Source organism: Lolium rigidum, chromosome 1 (genome assembly GCF_022539505.1).
Source record: "Lolium rigidum isolate FL_2022 chromosome 1, APGP_CSIRO_Lrig_0.1, whole genome shotgun sequence".
Classification (NCBI taxonomy): Eukaryota; Viridiplantae; Streptophyta; class Magnoliopsida; order Poales; family Poaceae; genus Lolium; species Lolium rigidum.
This window is the reverse complement of record NC_061508.1, coordinates 84,306,149-84,328,731: the sequence shown is the minus strand read 5'-3', so window position 1 is coordinate 84,328,731 and position 22,583 is coordinate 84,306,149. Positions and strand designations below refer to the sequence as shown.

The 22,583-nt window shown below is 47.2% G+C and overlaps 2 protein-coding genes across 2 annotated transcripts; one reads left to right on the top strand and one right to left on the bottom strand.

Moving 5' to 3' along the window:
• Positions 1-3,630: 3,630 nt before the first annotated feature.
• On the top strand, positions 3,631-7,669 carry LOC124676811 (protein BOLA4, chloroplastic/mitochondrial-like). The gene is made up of 3 exons (XM_047212841.1): positions 3,631-3,963; positions 4,062-4,129; positions 7,156-7,669. Exons 1-3 carry the CDS (start codon positions 3,682-3,684, stop codon positions 7,307-7,309), a joined length of 504 nt encoding a protein of 167 aa, XP_047068797.1. The 5' UTR covers positions 3,631-3,681; the 3' UTR covers positions 7,310-7,669.
• An 846-nt stretch (positions 7,670-8,515) lies between these two features.
• On the bottom strand, positions 8,516-18,700 carry LOC124687488 (protein SAWADEE HOMEODOMAIN HOMOLOG 2-like). The gene is made up of 7 exons (XM_047221298.1): positions 18,355-18,700; positions 18,037-18,208; positions 17,448-17,511; positions 16,504-16,555; positions 15,494-15,637; positions 13,947-14,066; positions 8,516-9,141 (listed from the first exon to the last, which is right to left on the bottom strand). Exons 1-7 carry the CDS (start codon positions 18,538-18,540, stop codon positions 8,776-8,778), a joined length of 1,104 nt encoding a protein of 367 aa, XP_047077254.1. The 5' UTR covers positions 18,541-18,700; the 3' UTR covers positions 8,516-8,775.
• Positions 18,701-22,583: the final 3,883 nt, after the last annotated feature.

Genomic DNA, 22,583 nt, shown 5'->3' with positions numbered 1-22,583 from the left:
CATCATCAGTGTCGTCGTCCCTAGGCGGCGCCGGAGGCCGCGGAGCTCCATCATCGCCCGACGCCCCATGGCCACGGTCACCCAGCTCAGCCGCAACACCCACGTTGAAAGACACCCCATTGACAAAAACCTGGATAGTCCCCTTGATTCTCTCCGGGTAGCGACATTGGAAGCGCATCCGGATAGGCTCGGTCATCCACTTCCGCAAGGAGAGCTCATCAACCTCCAAAGGCCTGCCCACCATGACCATGGCCGCCATCAGCCGGTCCACCTCGAGCAGATCCCGCGGGACCCCAGTCAGCCGCACCCACGTCGATGGAAGCGCCTTCCCCGGCTGCGGGGCTAGGAAGGCCTCCCGGATATCCACATCTGTCTTGCTCAAGGGAAGGTAGAGCTTCCCACTCCCCGTACTCATCTTGAGGGTGGCCCTGGACGGAAAGTGCACCGTGTACTCAGAGTCGGAGATCTTTGACACCTGCCAATCCCAGAGGTCATCGACGAGATTCTTGAGCTCGTCGGAAAGCTGAGACCCCGTAAGTGGTGCCCCACTGAACTTGATCACCGCCGCGAACTTGTCCCCCTGACCCTCGTCGCGGATCGGCTCCACGTCGATGTTGAAGAAGCCTCCTCCCGAAATCGTGTGGCCCATGGACTGCAGCAAGAGGGGCTTGCCTCGAGTCGGACAGCTAGCGGAGCTGTGTCCCTCCTTGCTGCAGATGATGCAGAGAGGTTCGAAGGAGCACTCGGATTGGAAGTGCCCGGACCTCCCGCAGCGGAAGCACTCACCGCTAGCTGCGGGCGCCGGCGCCTGCCCAGCCCCTTCCTTGGCCTTGCCCTTCTGCCTCTGGGAGCCCGTCGCACCCTACGACTGAGATCTGCCCGCGCCACCGTGGCTCCCCTGAGCACGCCCGCCCCCACCCTGGTTGCGGGATCCCGAGTGGTAAGGTTGTTGCCTCGGCCCCTGCGCCCGCGGAGGTTCCTGGGAGTGATGACGGGCCGGTTCCCTGTCCTGCTGCCGGCCCCGACCGACTTCCTCTGCCTGTCTGTCACCAACAGGCGGGGGCCTCCGGTCGTCGCCGCCCCCGCCTCCGTCGTACCTCCGCTTGTTGCCATTTGCGCCCCCACCCTGGGAGCTGTTGCCGCTGTCGAAACCGTAGCCGCTCGACCCGCCGTAGCCAGAGCTGTTGTAGTTGCTGCCTTGGCCGTGGCTGCCGTTGCCATAGCCGGTGTTGTCGCCGCCGCCGTGTCCGTTGTAGAAGTCGTCCGCGCAAAGGTTGTTGTTGTAGAAGCCGCGGCCGTCTCGCCCTTCACCGCCGCCGCCACCGGCTCCGCGCCCATCACGCCTGTCGCCACCCCGCCCGCCGCCGTAGTCGCCGCTCCGGTCACCACCACGGTCGCCACCGCGGACACCGCCCCGGTCACCCGCACGCTCCCCCGCCCGCTCGCCGCGCCTCTCCATCGCCACCACCTCAGCAAAGGACCGGAGCACGGGGGGTGGAGGAAGGATGCGGTGAAGGGTTCTGGCAAATCGCCCGCGCCGCCGCACCTCTCGAGCACGGGCAGGAAAACCTAGCTTAGGATCTGTGCATCCCCGTGGGATCCAAAGCCACTTAACTGGCTCCTGCCGGGCCTGGCAGGCCTCCCCCGGGCAGGGAGACGTCAGGTGGGCCTGCTCCCCGACCATGGCCCACGCAAGCGGCCCCGAAAAAACCCCAGGGGAAAGGGCCATCATCGGATGGGCCTCCGCAGCTTCTAGGCCCAGAACCAGCCCAACCTCAGGAAGCGTCCTCGCCAGCGAGGCATTAGGGTTTGACGGCCCTTCCGTACCAACTCGCTGCGCCACTTCGGCGGCCGCCGCCGGCGCGAGGACCAAAAGCCGACGGTCAGAACTCCCCGTCCTGGCCGGCGCCGTGGGCCTAGCGCACCCACCTCCCCGTCGCCTAGAGAGGGGGTTCCCGTCACCTAACCGCCGGAAACGCGGGACGCTACCCACGCCGCCGCCGACAAAACGCGAGCACCTGCCGCCCGGGGCGAAGCATCGGTGATGGAGGGAGCCCCCCAGCTCCTCCGCCCTCGCAATGAACCCTCCCAGGGTCGGTCTGGCCGGCGGGCAGCTCGCCGCCCGGAGCACCCGCCCCACGTCGTCGTCTTCCACCGAAGAGCTCGCCTCGCCCTCCGAAGAGCTCGCCTCCCCCTCCGCCCAGGGAGGGGGCCGAGCCCAGAACCTGTCGCCCCTCCTCGCCGACCTTGCCGGCGAGCAAGAGCCGCCGCGCGGCACCGCCATCGGCGCCTCCGAGCCGCCGCCAGAGGCGGGCGTGGCCGCGCCGTCGGGATCGCCATCGTCGTCGCCATCCTCGTCGCCTAAGCCCCTCCTCGCGGGGTTACCGCTTCGAGCCATCCTTCCTCCTTTATATCTACTCACTCCGTTCCATAAAACATGTTAGACGTTTGTCAAAATTTAGATGTATCTTGAATTCTTGATACTATTTAACGAGATACACCCAACTTTAGATAAATCTCAGATATTTTTCATGGATCCGAGAAAGTACTATCAGTACGGAAGGAGTACTTATTAAAGGATGCTCTGAAGTACATCCTTTTTCACTTTAGTAAAGACATTTTGGTATACCTAATTGAGAGTACAAATTGAACTCCCAAAACGACTTAAATTGGGGAACTGAGGAAGTACATTATACTCCATTTTTTCCAGATTAATTAAAGTTGTAGCATTGTCTTATGTAAAAAATTCTTTAAATTCTATAAAAAAATATATGTTAATATCTGCAACTTTGAATGAATCCAATGTTGTAACTAATTTAGCATTGTAGATGTTAATACAGTTTTACTATAAACTTGATTAAATTGAAAGAAGTTCGGCTTAGTACCAAGTTAGAACTTCAATTTATCTAGAATGGAGGGACTAATATGTATGCATGTATTTTTAAACATATTTTAATATGTTAAAAAATCTGATAAAAATTCTGGAAGTATGTCCTAACATACTATGTTCGTACATAAAATTTTGTGAGGAAAAGACATTTTGTATGGGTTGTGTAAAAATGAAAAATAAATGTCTCGTGAGAAACCATTTTAGAGCACTGAAAATGGTCTTCTTTATACAAGTTACAGTACAAAAAATGTCACTCTTTTGTGAAATTTGTGTGCGGAAATAGAATGTGCAAGTGTACAGTTAGAATTTTTAAATTTTTTAAATCATTTTAAAATAGTTTTTTGAATAATGGATGTATATGAGCCAAAATGATTTCCCCCCATCATCTTCTTTCGGAGATGTTACATTATTTTTTTACGAAACATAGTAGAGACGTAGACGCTCACACATACGCACATACACGTACCCCTATAAACGTGCGCACACACTCTACCTCTATGAGCACCTCCAAGAAACTGAGTAAGCTATTGTTGCACTTAGTTAACAGAATGAAAATTTCCTTTTTTACAACAATTGCGTGGAATATTTTGTGTTATTAGGGTATTTTGCATCCAAGGTTTTTTTAGGGCTTTTGCACAGAAGACGATGGTCCACGGGCATGTTATACTGTTGCAACACTCCGAACTGGATCTTGGATTGGGCCGGAAGCAAATGGCCGCTGAAGAAAGAGAACACAGACCACATTTTCTCTAAAAGAAAAAATCTTCTCCTGTCCTCTCTCCTCTCCGACGATGCTTCTGATGAGGTCCGCCGCCGCCGCCGCACCCTGCTCCCTCACCTCCATGCTCCTCCGCCGCTTTACCACCTCCTCCTCCGCTTCCTATGCTATCCGCCGTCACGCCGCCGTAGCGCTCTCTTCCCTATCCTCCTCCTCCTCCTCTGCTAGATTCACCACCTGGTCGCCTCCCCCTCTTTCCGGCAGCACCCGGACCAGAGGATTCGCGGCCTGGGCGTCGGCGCCGGGACCGGTGGGACCCACTGAGTCCCCCATCACGCAGTCTATGGAGACCAAGGTACTTCTTACCACCCCGTTGCGTTGGGACCTATTGCTTAGTATAATATAGAGTTGCTCTTACATGTTTCTGTTGCTGCTGTTATCCATTCTTGGCAGATCAAGGAGCAGCTGGAGGCGGACACTGTCACCGTCATCGACGCTTCAGGGGATGGCCGCCACGTCTGGTAATTTCTCGTGCTTTTACCCTGATTGCAGCTCCATCTTCATATGCCAAGAATGCTCCTTGCTATTTGATTAGGGTAATATAGGTACTCGAGCTATCCATGGAACTGTAGTCAAACGGTAGATATAATAGATCTGTGGTATCCTTGTCACAGCTTGATTGCGAGGGACATGTGTGCATGGAACGTCAGTACATATGGAGATACAGAGTGGAGGGAGTGTAGAAGTTGTGTGTCCTTGGGAGGTACATGGGTGCTTGAGATACTAGTTCATTCACATGTGTGACTCCTGACTCCATTTAGATTAGTAAGGAGAGGCACAAATTCGTAGTGCATACACAAATGTATGTAGTGCAGCATTCAGCACAGGGATGTGCTAAACTTGCTCTTCTAGTAAGTGACGTGCTACCAGCTTGGTATCTGAACTCAGCTTAAATTTAGATAGCTAAGGTGAAACCAAAGAGGCACCTGCAGTTATCAGGAATATTAACAGCAACAGCAATTAAGTTAGGCTGATCAAATATCATATGTGCACCATCAGTGAATTTAGTGAAATAGACATCACTCAGATACATATTACACCCTTTCCTTAACCGTTGCATGATCATGAGTTTAAAAACAATTGACAAAATTTAGCACTAAAGAGGAGATGGAGATGACAATCCAGTTTAATGCTCCAAGATTGATGCCAGGTTGTCGACCTTCATTTTCTGCATTAATCCTTCTCTTATGAATCTGGTTTAATGTTATCGAGCATTTTTCATACCTCCATCCCGTGTCGAGGCATGTTATCGTTTTTCTGCTAATTCAAGAAAGTTGAAGATCCTATTCAACTTCATACCAGTCCCTTTTTCTCAGCATGCCTTATTAATTCTTTTGCGTAAATCCTCTACCTCCAATAGTGTTTAACTAAGTAGTAACTCTACAATTACAGAATGCCAGGATAGTCTACTGCCAGTATGTTTGCTTAATCATGGTCCCTTTCATTCATCTTACTATTAAGTTTGTAAGGTTGAAGTCCTGAAGAGGACTAGTGCTCTTCTTATGATTAAGTTTGTGAAGTTGAAATCTTGAATATGCCTAGTACTACCTCCATCCTAAAGCTTAAGGCTTATATTTTTTTGCAAAATCAAACCAAGTAAAGTTTGACCAAACTTTTAGAAGAATATATCAACAAATATAATATTTTGTAGATACCATACAAAAATATATTTCATTATCTATCTAATGATATTGACTTTGTATTTTGCATGTTAATGATTTTTGGTAAAAACTTAGTCAAACTTGACATAGTTTGGCTTTCTAAAAATAATATAAGCCTTGAGCTTTGGGATGGAGGTAGTATGTTGTAATTGGATTAGTACAAACCTACTTTGTAGTGACTTGCATTCATGATAATTGGACTGGCATAAAATTACTTTAGCTACCTTGGTATGTGTACCTAAATGGCTAAATCATGAGTTGTCCAGGAAAGCTTGTTATCAACAACTGACAAGGTCAACAGTGCAAGTTGTAGATCTGTTTATTGTGTATAATCAGCCAAGTTGTACTATCTCTGAGTGAATGCTTATCTCTATCTCTGGCACAGTTTTTTTGTCCTGTGGATATCAATGCTATAGAACCGAACTGTTAGACAGTAATAGCTCCAATACTCTAGAGTGCATGTACAAAGAGAACATGCATGAAAAAGAATATGGATTAGAAGGCAGTGTGTAGATTTTTTTTTTTTTTTTTTGAACAGGAAGAGGCCTTGAAAGGCCTAGATGCTGCATTAACTTAGGTGGTTACAGACCATATTACACACAGGACCCCAAAAGATAGAAAATACAAGCAAGCCCTGGAAATAAGCACAAGGGACCCTAGAAAAATTGGAGAAAAAGCAATCAAGTCCTTGGTCACCACCGATGAACAGACTCCAACGCCGGCCATCCTCCTCGCCACCGGGGAACAAGCCACTTGGGGAGAAGAAGACGTGGAGCGCCGTCGCGAAGTCGCTTAAGTGCCTCCCTAATCGGAGGTTGTTGAGCTTCTGTACGAAGTCGAAGAGGGTCGCCAGCCGACCATGGAAAGCAGGAGCGGGACGGAAGCCGCCGGCACAAGTCTCCTGCAGATGAACTCTCCGAGAAAGACGCCTCCTCGTCGGCGCCGCAAGATGCCTCCCATAGGCATAAATCAATGGCTTCAGGGCCATTGGGGAATCGCAGCCATCGGCAGCATCCGGATTCCTTCGCCATCGACCAGAACCATCCAACATCGGGTCAAAATACTCCTCCCCCTCGCCTCCAAGGCTGGCCAAGACGAGTCTATCAACAACGACACCAGTGATTTGGTGATGACAGCACTTATTGAGGGAGCCCGTCCCATCGGCCTCCTCCATTGCCTTCCACCACGGAAGCTTGAAGGGTGAGGGCGTGGACGACCAACCGGTGGCGTGCGAGACCACCAGCATAGCAGAGCTCCAAGATACGGCTTTATTGTCGGAGATCCCTAGGATCTGCTCAACCTCCAGTGACCAGAATATCACAGAGGAAAGAACAAGCCCCAGGCCGCACCGGAACCAGCCGACGAACTCCGGCGACCTACTCCCAAACGCCATGAAGGACAAGCAACTAGCAGAGAAACTACTACTATGTACACAGGCGCAGCTCCATGTCCAGCTCCGACCGGCTAATCCGGTGGAGAGGGCATCGGAGAGGCCTCGACCTCTGTGGAAATCTCTCGAGGTACTGTTCAGCACTGAGAGAACGAAGGGGGAAAAAAGAAGTCGTTTTCGGCAGTGTGTAGATAGAAAATGATAGTGAGGATTCTTGACTCTTCTTTTCTTTCCGCTACCCTTTCTTGGAAATAATATCAGGTATCTGTTCATGAGTTGGCAAATAACAGTTTTGATCAGTGGGGTGCTTATGCATTTTTCTAATTATAATAGGCATCTTTTTTAGATTGTTTGCTTAGATTGATGCTTAACCGGTCCCGCTATTTTTCTTCTGTTGTAATTCTGAAGTTAGTTTTTTCCCTTTTCTTGGCCTCAGCATAGATGTTGTTTCGAAGGCATTCGAGGGAAAAACTGCTGTGAACAGGCAAAGAATGGTTTACAAGGTTATATGGGAAGAGCTTCAAAGCACTGTCCATGCCGTGGACCAAATGACCACCAAGACACCAGGCGAGGCAGCCGGCAACAAGTAATCGACAACATCCATATGGCATAAATCGAATTTGGAATGCTTTTAAACTGTTGTACACCAAGACTAGGTCATGGGCAGGATCAAGATGAAGACTTCTTGTTTCTACGATATATTTTTGATGTACACAGCAACTGATGGTTCAGTAATTTGGGGCATAATTGGCATTACATCCAAAAGAAATTTAACTTTTGGATATGAATACCATTTTTTGTTTTTGTTTTTTTGATATGGTGAATGAATGCTTGTCCAGATGTGTTCAGGATTAGAATCTTGGATACAATCTTTCTATGGTTTTCATGCGACTGTGTGATCTTCATGTACTATCTTCGATTCCACCTGAAGTGTGTATCTTTGCTGGCCTTTTTTTGGAAGGGTAAAGTGGCTTTATTTATTCTATAATTGTAAAATGGATAAATCGTTTATGTTATGCAAACGTCATGGGCACTATAGAAGCTGAGGCAATTAAATGTTCCCTTAGATGGTGTTTTGAAATGTCAAGAAGGTGTCCATGTAATACTCCCTCCGTTCATTTTTATAATGCCTATAGATTTTTGGCATTTGTATTCTAGCTTGGCTTTTTCTTAATTACCCCCTCAACCAATCAGCTTCCACACGACATGCATGAAAAAAATCCATACAAAAGGAAAACAATTAATTGAGATTCATAATGCATGACCTCAACGATTTCTTAGATTTAGAAAGTATTGTTTTTCTTTCCTTAATAGTAGAACCTGACTGCACGTATACAGAGAGTCAACCAGAGAGATTTGTGGGATTTGTTATGTTAATTTAGAAAGTTATCGATTTCCTCATTTTACTCTGATCTCAAATCGTTAAGCCAGAGGATCTTATGTAAAGAATACTCTTGTGCTAATTTCCGTGCTAAAAAACTATAGACACTATAGAATGGTAATTTTAATTAAATATTACTCCCTCCGTAACTTTGTACTAAATCCGAGTCAATTAAAAAAGAACGGAGGGAGTAGTTATTTGGTGCTTAAAAATTTTGCGAATGTATTTTCAATTTTTGCCCTTTCTGCAAGACTAGGCAAGGGCAGCCCACGTCCAGCGAACCAAACATGTGTAGTCACGGAGTCTGTTGAAACACTTAAATCTTTTCCTCGGTGTAGTACAACTTGAACGGCCCTGCCAAAAATTCAACAGTGAACAGAAATGAATAGCTGCTGAACCGGGGCAGTTTACCATCTTAACATGCGAGATATTTTCCTGAGGAAGAAAATCTCAATTATCTTCTCTCACGACGTCGCTATATAGATAGCAAATCCAACACTTTGTACAACAGCAGCAAAGTTAACATCACCACATTACTATATGTTGCCCAGTCAACCATTCTTCCACCTGAAGTTCCTAAACAAACATGTTGTAGGCGCAAGTCCCCAAGAGAAAGTTCCTAGATAGTAGTACTCGTTAATTTTTCAGAACGAAATGCACAAGGAACTGAAACGACTACGCTCCCATGTTCATCTTGTCGTCCTGTGCTTCATTTGCAGCTTCAACTTTTGGAGCAGCCTCAGGATCCCCCATCTGCACATCTGAAACTGAATCACTGTGGGTGCTAGTTGGAGCGGCTGGTACGGTTGCAGCCGGCTTGTCCGTTGGCTCTCCTTGATCTGGGATGGGAACCATAGTCACCTCGGCAGTGTTCACATCCATCATCTTGTGCGGCTTTGGGGGTTTCTGCTCAACAGGGCTCTTATCAAGCACAATAGCATTTTGAACCTCTGCCGAAGCTGCCGCTCTAGCGGCATGCAAGATCTGGAACCTGTAATCAGTTTCTGGTCGACGACACACCTTCCTCAGCGGAACAATCTCCTATCACAGCAAAAGAAATGTGAGAAATTATAAATTGTGTTAAACAGCGCAAAATTAACCAGAACTCATCATTCTGGTTTCAATTTAATTTGACAAGGTAGTAAGACAATTCTGACTATAAATGAACAAATCATATTATATTACCCTCATCAAGGACATGCACGATAATGCTGTGACAAGAGTTCAAACAAGAAATGGCAATACCGATGACTTCCCGATTAAAATAGGACTACACCAGGGGTCAGGTTTGAGCCCTTATCTATTTGATTTGGTGATGGATGAGGTCACAAGGGATATACAAGGAGATATCCCATGGTGTATGCTCTTTGCGGATGATGTGGTCCTAAGGCTGGTGCCAATGCATAGCCTCACTCTCACCCGCCATGTCAGCTTTTTTCCTCACTCTCACCCCACGGTGCAGTGCACGGGCTATAGTGCCAGCTCTCACTTCTCTCTCCTCCACATCAGCTTTTCTCTCTTCTCGACATCAGCATTTCTTTTTTAGATTACAACATTAAAAATAATGCAAGGAAATTATTTTATTGAACTAAAATTGTTACCGATTACATCATTAAAAAAATTACATAAAAATTTGAAAAGATTACATAAAAATTTGAAAAAATTACATAATCTAGGCATTAGCCCACACATGCTCAATCAAATCATGCTGGGCCTCTCGCCCGCCCCTCTCGCCCCGCCCCGCCAACGCTGCCGCCTCGCTACCGCCCCTCTCTCGCCTCCCTCTCGCCCCCAACGCAGGCGTTAGCCGGGCGGGAGCGGGCGCTACCACCGGGCGCCCGCGCCATCGCCTGCCGCTGGCCTCTCGCCCCACTCCCGCCTCTCTCTTGCCCCGACGCCGCCGCTACCGCCCTCACTCACACCTGCGTTGGCACCAGCCTAATTGATGATAGTCGAACGGGATCAGTAGGAAGTTAGAACTATGAAGACAAAGCTTGAAATCGAAAGGTTTTAGACTTAGTAGAACTAAAACTGAGTACATGATGTGCGGTTTTAGTACTACTAGGCACGAGGAGGAGAAGGTTAGTCTAGATGGGCAGGTGGTGCCTCAGGAGGACACATTTCGATACTTAGGGTCAATGGGGATACTGATGAAGATGTGAACCACCAGATCAAAGCCGGATGGATGAAGTGGCGCCAAGCTTCTAGCATTCTTTGTGATAAGAGAGTGCCACAAAAGCTAAAAGCCAATTTCTATAGGACGGCTGAGTGTTGGCCAACTAAAAGGTGACATGTTCAACAGTTAGGTGTGGCGAAGATGCGCATGTTGAGATGGATGTGTGGCCACACGAGGAAGGACCGAGTCCGGAATGATGATATACAAGATAGAGTTGGGTAGCAACGATTGCAGAGAAGCTTGTCCAACATCGTCTAAGATGGTTTGGCATATTCAGCGCAGGCCTCCAAAAGCTCCAGTGCATAGTGGACGGCTAAAGCATGCTAATAATGTCAAGAGAGGACGGGGTAGACAACACTTGATATGGGAGGAGTCCGTAAAGAGAGATCTGAAGGACTGGAGTATCACCAAAGAGCTAGACATGGAAAGAGCCGCATGGAAGCTTGATATCCATGTGCCAGAACCATGAGTTGGTTACGAGATCTTATGGGTGGGTTTCACCTCTAGCCTACCCCAACTTGTTTGGGAAGAGGGAAGGAAGGGATAGGGGGAAAAACGATATTTAAGGGCTTTTTCCGATATATATTCTGGAAGGGCACTGTAAAACAGTTTCTCAGCGCCCAGCGCCGCCCTTTAAGGATGCAACATTTTAGGTAAAACAGTTTTTCAGTGCCCTTTATACATGTATTAAGGGTGCAGCATTTTAGGGATCCGCTACAGATGCTGTAACCTGTGCACCCCGGCCATCTGTTTTTCGCAGAGAGGCGCCCCGCTTGCTGGGCTTCGTCGTGTGGACCTGTGAAGCATCATCTGTTGGACCCGCCCTGACCTGGCATCCCATCCAGGCCGACTGTTGAAGCCCGTCGTGTATGTATGATGGCGCTTTGGTCTAGTTTCCCGCTCACTCTCATGGGCCACTTTGCAGACAGCGACTGCATCGAGAGCCTGCCACCCATGTCCAAGCGCTGCATCGAGAGCCCATCCCTACAACGGAGCAAAGCGACTTTGCAGACAGCGAAGTGCCTGATTCTCAGCCCATGTGAGGCGCCCAAGGAGGATCCCTTGTCGGGGCAAGTCTCGTCCCCACCACCCTCCATGGCTGCCGCGGGACCCACCCAAGAGGCGGTTCTGGAGGACACTGACACGCACGATTCAAACCTCGCCAGTTTCCCGCTCGCTCTCATGGAGTCATGGGCCACCTTCGAGGTGCCACCATCAGGAGGCCCAGAGCCCAACACAGCGGATGCTGCATGCATGGCCCAGGATGGTGCCGTTCAGCCCACGCCGACGCCGCTCGCCTCGCCAGTTTCCCACTCGCTCTGATGGGCCACTTTGCAGACAGCGACTGCATTGAGAGCCTGCCACCCCTGTCCAAGCGCTGCATCAAGAGCCCATCCCTGCGATGGAGCAAAGCAACTTTGCAGACAGCGAAGTGCCTGATTCTTAGCCCATGTGAGGCGCCCGAGGAGGATCCCTTGTCGGGGCAAGTCTCATCCCCACCACCCTCCATGGCTGCCCAGGGTGCTGCTCAAGCTTGAACTAGCGCGCGCCTTCGATTCCATCTTTGAGGTGTTGCGCCGCTACGGATTCAGCGAGAAGTTCCTGGATTGGTTAGCCATCCTGCTCAGCTCGACGTGCTCGGCCGCCTGATTAGCCACATGGCGGCGCTTGGTATCCTCCAACAACTCCACCCCCGCCGCCATGTCCCCGTCATGTCCCTCTACGCAGACGACGTGGTGCTCTTCTGTCGCCCGTCTCACGACGACACCACCGCCATCCGTGAGCTACTGCAACAGACCCAAGCAGAGCCTAGTAGGGTCTCTGACCTGCAGTTCTCAGCTGTGGAACGCGTGCTGTTCTTCGCCTCCACGACCTTGGTCCTTGGCGACGGACACACGACGCTGTTCTAGGAAGATCGATGGCAAGACGGGCGCTCCATCAGCGAGATCACACCCCACCTGTTGCGTGCGTCCCCAAGAACAGACGACACATCAGAACGATTGCTGATGGCCTGCTCAACCACTCCTGGACGCGCGACATCCATGGCAATATCGGGATCCCGGAGATTGGCGAATATCTCCTGCTTTGGCGTCAGCTAGAGCCCATGCAGCTGTCGAACCAGGCCAACACCCTTACCTGGAAGTGAAGCGACAGCGGAGTCTACTCCGCCAAATCTTGCTACAACGCCATATTCCAGGGATCGACCCACTGCAGCGCATGGAAGCTTACCTGGCGCACCTGGGCCCCACAGCGCGTCAAATTCTTGGCTCGCCAACCTGGACAGATGTTGGATGGCCGCGCGCATGCAACGCCTAGGGCTCCAGCACCACCCTTGCTGCTTCCTTTGCGATCAGGAGATGGAGACGATGCAACACCTCTTGACAGGTTGATGCTTCTCTCAGCAGGTCTGGTTTGAGGTCCTTGCTTGGATGCGCGCTACCAGCAACCCTCTTGAATGAGCAACCCTCTTGAACGCGACGACTCGCTCCAGACATGGTGGCACCGAGCACGGCGGATCTCCCCAACCCCCAGCCATAAGGGCCTGGCCTCTATCACCCTGCTCATACCTTGAATGCTTTGGAAACATCGCAACGACTGCGTGTTCAATGGAGCTCAACCCTCCATCAGCACTGTCGTCAACAACATCAAGGAGGAGCCTGCCCTTTGGGCAAGGGCAGGAGCGCAAGGTCTTCGCATGATCTTACCTCAAACCTGGGATGTCCACTAGTTCACCCTGTATTTTCATTTCCACATGTGTTGTATCGCCTCTTAGGGGGGCATGTAACCGTAAACCTTTATCTTTTCAATGAAATGAAATGCAAAGGCTTTTTGCGTTTTCTCGAAAAAAAAATCTGTCTCCAATTCAACCTATAGATTTGATTGATTCTCTATCTGTCTCGTTCAACCCCGTCCAGATCGAAGAAGCATCCCGCCCCCGCTACCATCCCATCCAAATCGAAGCAAATTCCAAGCCCCACCACAAGCCTCCTCCCACGAGTCTATCCACTGGCCCTCCTCCGCCAAATGCAAGGCCGTGGACCGCCGGTGCTCACCAAAGTCTTCCTCACCCTAGCCGTGGACCGCCGGTGCTCACCGAAGTCTTCCTCACCCTAGCCAGACAGCCGCTCTTCACGGGCTTGATGCCAACAAAGGAAATATAATATGGATGATCTAGAGCCCAAGCTCATCCGTGGCATCACCAGTGCTACCATTCCGAGTAGTGGGGCTGGAGAATAGAGGGGGCAGGCAGCGGTTGATGGTGAGGTCCTGGGAGAGGTAATCTGCCAGGGGTGGCTGCTGTAGTCAGATATTGCTGACAGTGGTGCTGGTTGCGGTCAGGAGATCATAGCTGGAAGGGCTCTCACTGGGTTAGCAAAGGGCCATGGTGAGCTTTCAATCTATTCATGTGGACACATGTTAGGAAGAACTGCAGTAAATTCCATACAGGTCAGATGGGCGGCGGTCTGGTTTGGGCAGCCCAGGTTGTAGTTGTCCCCAATTCATGGAATCAGAGTGAATTCCAATGAACAGTTCTTTGTGCAGGCAAACAGCTGTGGAATTATAGCTAGAATTCCAGGATTCCATCCAAATTCTGACATCCAAACAAGGTTTAACACTGCAATCCGAGTGAATGCATGAATACTGTACTGTTAGACAGAAGGAGAATTACCTCGGAGTAATCGTGGTCATAGCGAACAAGAAACCTACAGCGGCATCCCCTTACATCATGCCTGCGTCTTTGAGCATCAAGAACACGAGCATCAAAATAGAGGGCCTGCTCTTTGCCTTCCTGGTCAATTCAATGCAGAAATATTTATTCATGTGAGACATCAGCTCGAGTAAATAATAGCACTACATTACAGGACAGCTAATTCGCATGACAATAGATTAGTCATTTGTTCAACTTTACATCCAATGACCAAAGCATAAACAGAAATTACCAAATAACAGCATTCCTTATTCAGGCCCTCAACAATACTCTAATTTCAATATAATTATGTCTTCAACTAGCAGTGAACTGCATGCATATTTAATCTCAATATTCTAGTTATGCTCTCGGTGTTTGTGCACCGACAACCAAGAAACGGCTTTCTTCGTCAGCCCTATTTGACAGTTGGTGGTTGAAGACTTCCATTTTGCAAAAAAAAAAAAAACATTCAGGTACCACTTTGAGAAGAAAAAAAAGTATTGGATAAATTCACATCCAATCTTAGATAAAACTCAATCTTAGCACTCAAAACAATATGATATAAATCAAAACATGCAGCGCTTTTAAGTAAGAAATATATAAATCTTACTCTACAATACTGTAAAATGAAAGAAAGGAAGTCTGAATAGGTATCGTTCCCAATGACCAAATCCAATGTGTACAACACTCCTGATGATCGGGCCATTTACACCTTCACTAATATATGTAAAAGGAATGCTGCCAGTTGGTCCTTGTGGCATCGAAGTGAAATTCTGTTTTGAAATATGGTTACCACTAATTTAGAAATAAATGTAAAAAGCAATGCTGCCGGTTAGTCCTTGTGGCATCAAAGTGAAATTCCGTTTTGAAACATGATTATCATGAATACAGAAAGCAACAGGAAAGTGATGGACATAATATCCTGTTTATTATTGCAACTACAGCACTACTTTATAATAGTATAAAACAAATGCAGAACTGCATCTTAATTCTTAAATGATAGAGTAAAGCCATCCAACAAATGTTGCCAACCACCAAATTTTGAGAACTCACAAATTAGAAATATAACTTTTAGAAGTCTAGACAAAGAAGAAATAAGGCAGTTTATGCTATGTACCGCAGATCCTCGGGCGTCATAAAAAAGACAAGCTGAAAATATTTAAACTGATCACGTCTCTTAAAAAGGGACACAATCAATAACTTGGTACAAGAAGCAGTTGCAATCTGTCTGCCATGCGCACTGCAGTCAGAACAGAAACTTCGAAGGACCCAACATTTTTGGGAGGTGAAATCTGACAGGCCCATCACTCTATCAGAAACGAAATAGCTTGGGAGTCAACAAGCAGAGCTATTAAGTGTACAATATAAAACCATAGCTGGAAAAGTTGCCAAGGATAGGACACATGTTGCATAGCTAACAAGCTGGCTTCATTTCAAAGAACTTAAAGTTTCACGTAGACAACAATTCTCAAATTGTGACAATGCTAGCTTGCGAAATCAGATGAAATAATGGTTTAAGATGACAATACCTGAAAACAAAGAATGAGGTCCCCAGGAAGCACAGCAACACATTCTGTAGCTTCACATGGAAGTGAACGCTGTCGCACACATTTACGAACATTAATCCATTCATCCTCTTCTGCCCCGAATCCAGAAAAACGAACTCTTACTTCCTGAACCGCAGAAAATAAACAGGTGCAAACACAGTTGGTGTGAGGCATAGGTAGTAAACACGATGTGGAGGGCGACAACCACAGAAAATAAATTGGTGCAAACACAGTTGGTGTAAGGCATAGATAGTAAACACGCTGTACATAGACATACATAACATAATGCTTGAAAAAGAAAGGAGTCTAGTTTTTCACATCGACTATTTAAAGCTGTGCAAATAATCCTTAAGATTGGTCTGGGCAGTAATCTGCTAGTTTGAAGTCAAATAATCGATCTTTCCCAATGGAAGTTCTGACTTAACTAGCCACGTCAAGAAATGCTTCTCTTTGTTCCTTTTTCCGCTACTCAAGTCAGCTGACAGTACGCCAGCCGCCACTTGCACAACACCAGGCACACCTATCACTTAGTGCTTAGGTAACACCACACCAACTGATTCGGTGGGTACCACAAGCATTCCGATGTAAAGCACCACAAGTTCAAGTGCCATGCAGAGGTACTCTGTATCACCAACCCTTGAGTGTCTGTCGTGCAACTTGCCCCCAAACATGTTTGCCTGCTCATATGTCTGAACTCTGAAGTGCATTGCACGCTGACCACACACAGTTCCCCAAAGGATGCACTGTACAATTTGGCCAGAAGCGAACTCATTTGGATGCAAAGTAATTTTCATGCTATGGCTGTGAGGCTTTTGAAAAGAAAAAAGGCCATGACCTTCCTTTGGTGTGTGTGAAGTTAACAAAATCAACTACAGATAAATGAGGAACGCAGCTATCTATAGCTTCAGTTCTAGCGAACTGCCTTGAATAAAACTGCCAGAAATGTATGAAGCAACATTATCTATATTTAACAAAAGTTTTACAGTCATTACCGGGTCCCCTGTTTCAAACAACCTGTGTGACAGGAAGGCAGCAACATCATACCTGTAATAAGAAAGATTGATCATGCATGCAAATCAACAAGGCTTTTTAGAAAATAAAAGGTAAATAGATGGCTCAATTACATCAGTATACAGCATAGAACACTCCATGGTTAAAAATCAAAATCATGTTGAATGAACAGGGACGTCTGTCACATCATCCAGCCACTAATTGGTCAGATGCAATTACCAAATACCAATAGTATTCTTTAATGGATACGATTGGATGTATTTGTTAGCGCCCAATTGAACAAGAAAACTGCAGCCATGGTTTGATCTTGAGTTTGAATTGAGATCTAACTTGTGGATCAGTAATCCTATATACGAAGGACCCATGTGTGACCTTTGAAATCAAGCAATGAAACACTTAAAAATTCTTGAAGCATCAGGGGTCTCTTCCATGTGAAGGACAAGCCCAGGTGCTGGTTGAAGAGGGCGAGTGCACTAGTATAGTATCCCGATATTTGGGCCATTACCCTACCAATTATTCCACTGTGGACTAAGCTTCATATCATTTCATAACAGACGCAAACAGGGTGTTATGATGCTTAGTTAGTGAGCAACACCATGTGGCAGGCTTTGACTTCACCACACGGATCTTTTGTTTGGACATTTACCCTACCAATCCTCCCATTGTGAACCAAGGTTCATAGTATAGCCTACAAGGTTGATAAATTGACAACCTGGCCTTCTGGTAAACAACTGGACACATGCCAATGCGCACTATTTAGCTCATTTGAGTGCATTATTAAGGGGAGGGCATACAAATTTGGCAGAAAGTGGAGCGCCCACCCCCCCACCCATGTTTCCACAAAAGAAGAAAGCGCATACATACACGTAAACACACGATATGTGGGATCAAATGAGAAAGGGGGGACATAGGTAGAACTGCATACCATGCACCATCTCTAGCTGACTTTGCTTCAAACTCGACTTGGCCAGCATCCGAAGGATTTTTACCTGATTGTTAACAACTCCATCAATAACCAGAGGAAGGAAAAGCAACAAGATAAATGGATGTCAAGTTTCCTGGCTGGACTGTGGCAAAACTAAAATTCTTCCATCTACAAGACACTGAACAATCACCATATGTGGCCTGCAGTTGTCATGAAAAGACGCGGGCGCACAGATCATGTGTACGATGATTGTTAAAATGAGGTTCAACGACTGCGATAAGGGTGTCGGCAAGCTTTGATATGGTCCACAAGTAACTACAGACTATGAAGTACCCCCAAACCCGCCAAAATTAATTCAGGTTGCCAATTTCTGCTCCACGCTAAACCCTAGGGCAGCAACCACAGGCACAATCGCTAGAGATTAAGGGGGGCACCTACACCAAAGCATAAGAGGCTGATGATTCCTGCACAAATTTTGCACCACTAAAGCATTACCATCATCATCCCCATCCTAAACAGCAGCGGAATCACATGGCAATGAAATAAACACCATATTGAAATCAAGTTATCATCAGTATTCAAGAAGCACCTGGGTGGGATCCGGAGTGGCCAGAGGAAGACGGCTGAGCCCTAATGAAGGAAGCCGGGTGGTGCTCCTCGGCCCCGGTGGGCAGCATCTTGCCCTGCGGCAGCGGCAGCGGCGAGCCCCTGGTGGTCCTGGAGCGCTGCGAGTACCTCCGGTTCTGAAACCAGTTCCAGACCTGCGCCCAGCCGCAAAGCCACACAGATCGGAATAAGACGGGCCCATCTCCTCTCGTATCCCCAGGATGGAAACAGGGGGAGCGCAATTAAATTCGAATTACTCGGATCTTTCTTCCGCGACGGGGCGGGGGGAAGGAAAAGCTACCTGCTTTGGCTGGACGGGGATCTTGCCGGAGCGGGCGGGGGAGTTGGTGAACTTGTCGGCGAGGCCCTGGATGACGTCGCGGTGCGGGATGGCGTTGTTGAGATGCCGCAGGCGCTCCTCCATCTCCGCCACCTCCGCGTGCGTGAACCGGAACGCCGGCCCCCCGGTGCTCGGCGGCCGCCCCATCCTGTCTCGGCCGAAGCTCTCCTTCACCGTTGCTGCCGCGGCTACGTCGTTAGAGGGGAAGATCCGACGGATAGATCGTCGGAGAAGGACGCTGGCTGGAGAGGCGGGAGGGAGTGGAGGGTGGAGAAGAGAGACGTTACCAGTTGAGGCAAGCAGCCGCGGTGCCTCGACGGTCCTCGAGCTCTTGTCTGTGTGCCGCTGCCTGTGTTGCCTTACCTGACCTGACCTGCCCTATTTCTTCTTGGAACCCGGGGGCTAGCTCATGTGACACGGGGCTGGACATCTGTCATGACTCGCCAGCGTGGAGGATAAAACAAGCCCGCAATTAGTTCTCTTTGGTTTGCACGATTTGTTTTTTTAAGGACAATATATAATGTCATGCCATGTGGAACTTTATAGATATACAAAATATTGGAATCACTAAGTTGCTTGGTGGCATAGGAAAATGCAAAAGTTCCTATAGATATGGGTACATTTCATAGTGTGTCGGAGTTTTGATTCCCAACAAGATGTTTGTAGGCGTAATCATGATTAGATGGGCTAACAATCTCAAGCCACGCGAGATTTATAAACGTTCAGCCTCCGGATGATGACCCGGTAACAACCATACGTCTTGTGTCGGTTATATTACGAGGAGCATGTGAGGTGCTCAGGTCTAGCTGGAGGGTATGGTGGACGACAGCTAGGAGTCTAGCCGGCGTGTCGAGTCGGTTCCAGCTAGGATACAATTCCAGGTAGAATGAAACTGGTGGGTATACTCTAAGAGCCTAAATAGGAACTACCTATTCGCTACTACAACTCCGGTGAGCTTCTCGCCGGAGTATTGTGGCTTCTGGTGGGTGGATGAAGCTCACTGGAGTCTTGTGGCTTTTGGTGGGCGGATATGTATGAGTTGTGATTGGGTTTCTTGGATTGTGAATGGAATGCGAATGGAATGTGCATGGAGGCATGTTCTTCCTCCGTGGGCTACTCCTTCTATATCCTCGGCCATGGACATTAGGGCATGGCTAAGAGGTTACCGCCATAGTTAAGGTGACATAGCGGTGCCAAGCTCCTTAGCGTCTACTCCTCGGCTTCTTAGCTTGATGAGGACATCCCCTCTGAACTACTACATTCTCCACTTGATGATGATCAAGATGATGCTGCGAAGAACAAGTCCAATGAAGTCGGGATTGGACCTATTACAAGAGCTCGTGCGAAGCTACTAGAACAACAGGTGGATTCACTCCTAAACGAAACCAATGATTTATATAACGAGAAATTTATACTACCTAAGTCATTGCATCTATGTATGATCAGTTACGAGGGGGATCAAGCGACGCACGGGAAGAAGAGGAGTAGTTGCACGTGATGCTGGACGAGAAGACTATCTAAAGATGTGAGGGAGGAGAGGGAGGCAGGTGCAGCAGCACGAGACATCACCAGCGGTAAGCTTGGATTTGAGTTGAGCTTGGAAACAAGTCTATGCTTCTGTAAGCATTCAAATCTCTTGGCTAGTAAGAGGTCTAAAAACATGCAATCATATGCATAGACTATTCATTCATCATCAAACAATGATACTTAAAATTAAAAATCTATGTATACTAGCAAGAAGTAGCACTAAATAAGGAACATAACAAATCATCACTCAATAGAGTATGTGAAACTAGAAATACCATCCACACAATAAATTTCAGCTATTAGGCATTCCTCCTTTTCTTTTATAAGCATGCAACTTATTTAACTTTGAAAATTCAGCGATGTAGAGTTTGATCCAATAGCTATTTCATATGCATTATAAACATTCAATATGATGGTCCCCTCATAAAACAAAACAAAACTAGACACAAATAAAACAAAGTCGCTTCAAGTTTTCGCAAAAATTCTATGTTGCTCAAAAAACAGAGTTTAGAGGTGTGCTGGCGCGTAGTCAACAACTTCCTTGTGACGGTAAAGCACACGTCCGTTGGGAACCCCAAGAGGAAGGTATGATGCGCACAGTGGCAAGCTTTTCCCTCAGAAAGAAACCAAGGTTTATCGAACCAATAGGAGCCAAGAAGCACGTGAAGGTTGTTGGTGGAGGAATGTAGTGCGGCGCAACACCAGTGAAACCGGCGCCAAGGTGGAACCTGCACAACACAATCAAAGTACTTTGTCCGAACGTAACAGTGAGGTTGTCAATCTCACCGGCTTGCTGAAAACAAAGGATTAAGCGTATCGAGTGGAAAATGGTGTTTGTTTGCAAAGAACAAGTAAAAGCAGTAGAATGTATTCAGATGTAAAAGAATGGACCGGGTCCACAGCTCACTAGAGGTGTCTTTCCAATAAGATAACTAGCATGTTGGGTGAACAAATTACAGGCGAGCAATTGACAAATAAAGATTCAATACATATCAACGATGATTACTATGTGATTTAATCAGGGCATTACGACAAAGTACATAGACCGCTATCCAACATGCATCTATGCCTAAATAATCCACCTTCGAGTTATCATCCGAACCCCTTCCGGTATTAAGTTGTAAACAATGGATAATTGCATTAAGTATGGTGCGTAATGTAATCAACACAAATATCCTTAGACAAAGCATCAATGTTTTATCCCTAGTAGCAACAAGCACATCCACAACCTTAGAACTTTTCGTCACCGTCCCGCATTCAATGGAGGCATGAACCCACTATCGAGCATAATTACTCCCTCTTGGAGTTACAAGTATCAACTTGGCCAGAGCCTCTACTAGCAACGGAGAGCATGCAAGAACATAAACAACACATATATGATAGATTGATAATCAACTTAACATAATATTCTATATTCATCGGATCTCGCCAAACACAACATGTAGCATTACAAATAGATGATCTTGATCATGTTAGGCAGCTCACAAGATCTATAACAATGATAGCACAAGCGGAGAAGACAACCATCTAGCTACTCGCTATGGACCCATAGTCCAAGGATGAACTACTCACGCATCAATCCGGAGGCGGGCATGATGATGTAGAGCCCTCCGGTGATGATTCCCCTCTCCGGCAGGGTGCCGGAGGCGATCTCCTGAATCCCCCGAGATGGGATTCGCGACGGCGGCGTCTCTGGAAGGTTTTCCGTACCGTGGCTCTCGGTACAGGGGGTTTCACGACGGAGGCTTTAAGTAGGCGGAAGGGTAGGTCAAAGGGCGTCACGAGGGCCCCACACACCAGGGCCGCGCGGCCGGGCCGGCCGCGCCGCCTCGTTGTGTCGGCGCCTCGTGGCCCCACTTCGTCTCCTTTCGGTCTTCTCGGAAGCTTCGTGTAAAAATAGGCCCCCGGGCGTTGATTTCGTCCAACTCCGAGAATATTTCCTTACTAGGATTTCGAAACCAAAAACAGCGATAAAACAAGAATCGGCACTTCGGCATCTTGTTAATAGGTTAGTGCCGGAAAATGTATAATAATGCTGTAAAGTATGTATAAAACATTCAAGTATTGTAATAAAAGTAGCATGGAACATAAGAAATTATAGATACGTTTGAGACGTATCAAGGTGCTCAGACCAAGAGTTTTTAAATGAGTCCAGTGAGGTGTCATGGGCATCCCAAGCTTATGATCTTCATCATACTTGAATCACCTTAGTGTGGTATTCCTCCATTCCCAGTGAAAAAACTTAAACACAAAATTTTAAGCACATTCTTTTCTATGCGGTGATGTTAGAGGTACAAAGAAATAATGCTTACTGTTATTTTACTCAAGAATAAAATTAAATATTAATGAACCAGAGAGCACATAATTTTATACTCATTCTAGCATATCAAAATTTTAAAGTAAAAATGACTCAAAAGAATGGATCTAACAAAGTAAGGCAGAATCTATCCAGAATTTTTGCTACAGAAAAAATGATTTTTAGTACGATCTAGACACCACAAAAAACTAAATCAATTTACGTGAATATAGAGGATGAAAATCTGCAGCTACTGCATTATTGATACGTCGCAAACGTATCTATAATTTCTTATGTTCCATGCTACTTTTATTACAATACTTGAATGTTTTATACATACTTTACAACATTATTATACATTTTCCGG

Bases quoted from the DNA above. Each gene is read 5' to 3' on its own strand.
- LOC124687488 (XM_047221298.1), bottom strand. From the start codon at position 18,540: ATGGGGCGGCCGCCGAGCACCGGGGGGCCGGCGTTCCGGTTCACGCAC. The intron at 18,209-18,354 runs GTAGCTTTTCCT...GGCTGGGCGCAG, and splicing joins TCCCCGTCCAGCCAAAGCAG to GTCTGGAACTGGTTTCAGAA. The intron at 16,556-17,447 runs GTATGCAGTTCT...TTCTTATTACAG, and splicing joins TCAGCTAGAGATGGTGCATG to GTATGATGTTGCTGCCTTCC.
- LOC124676811 (XM_047212841.1), top strand. From the start codon at position 3,682: ATGCTTCTGATGAGGTCCGCCGCCGCCGCCGCACCCTGCTCCCTCACC. The intron at 3,964-4,061 runs GTACTTCTTACC...CATTCTTGGCAG, and splicing joins CGCAGTCTATGGAGACCAAG to ATCAAGGAGCAGCTGGAGGC. The intron at 4,130-7,155 runs GTAATTTCTCGT...TCTTGGCCTCAG, and splicing joins GGGGATGGCCGCCACGTCTG to CATAGATGTTGTTTCGAAGG.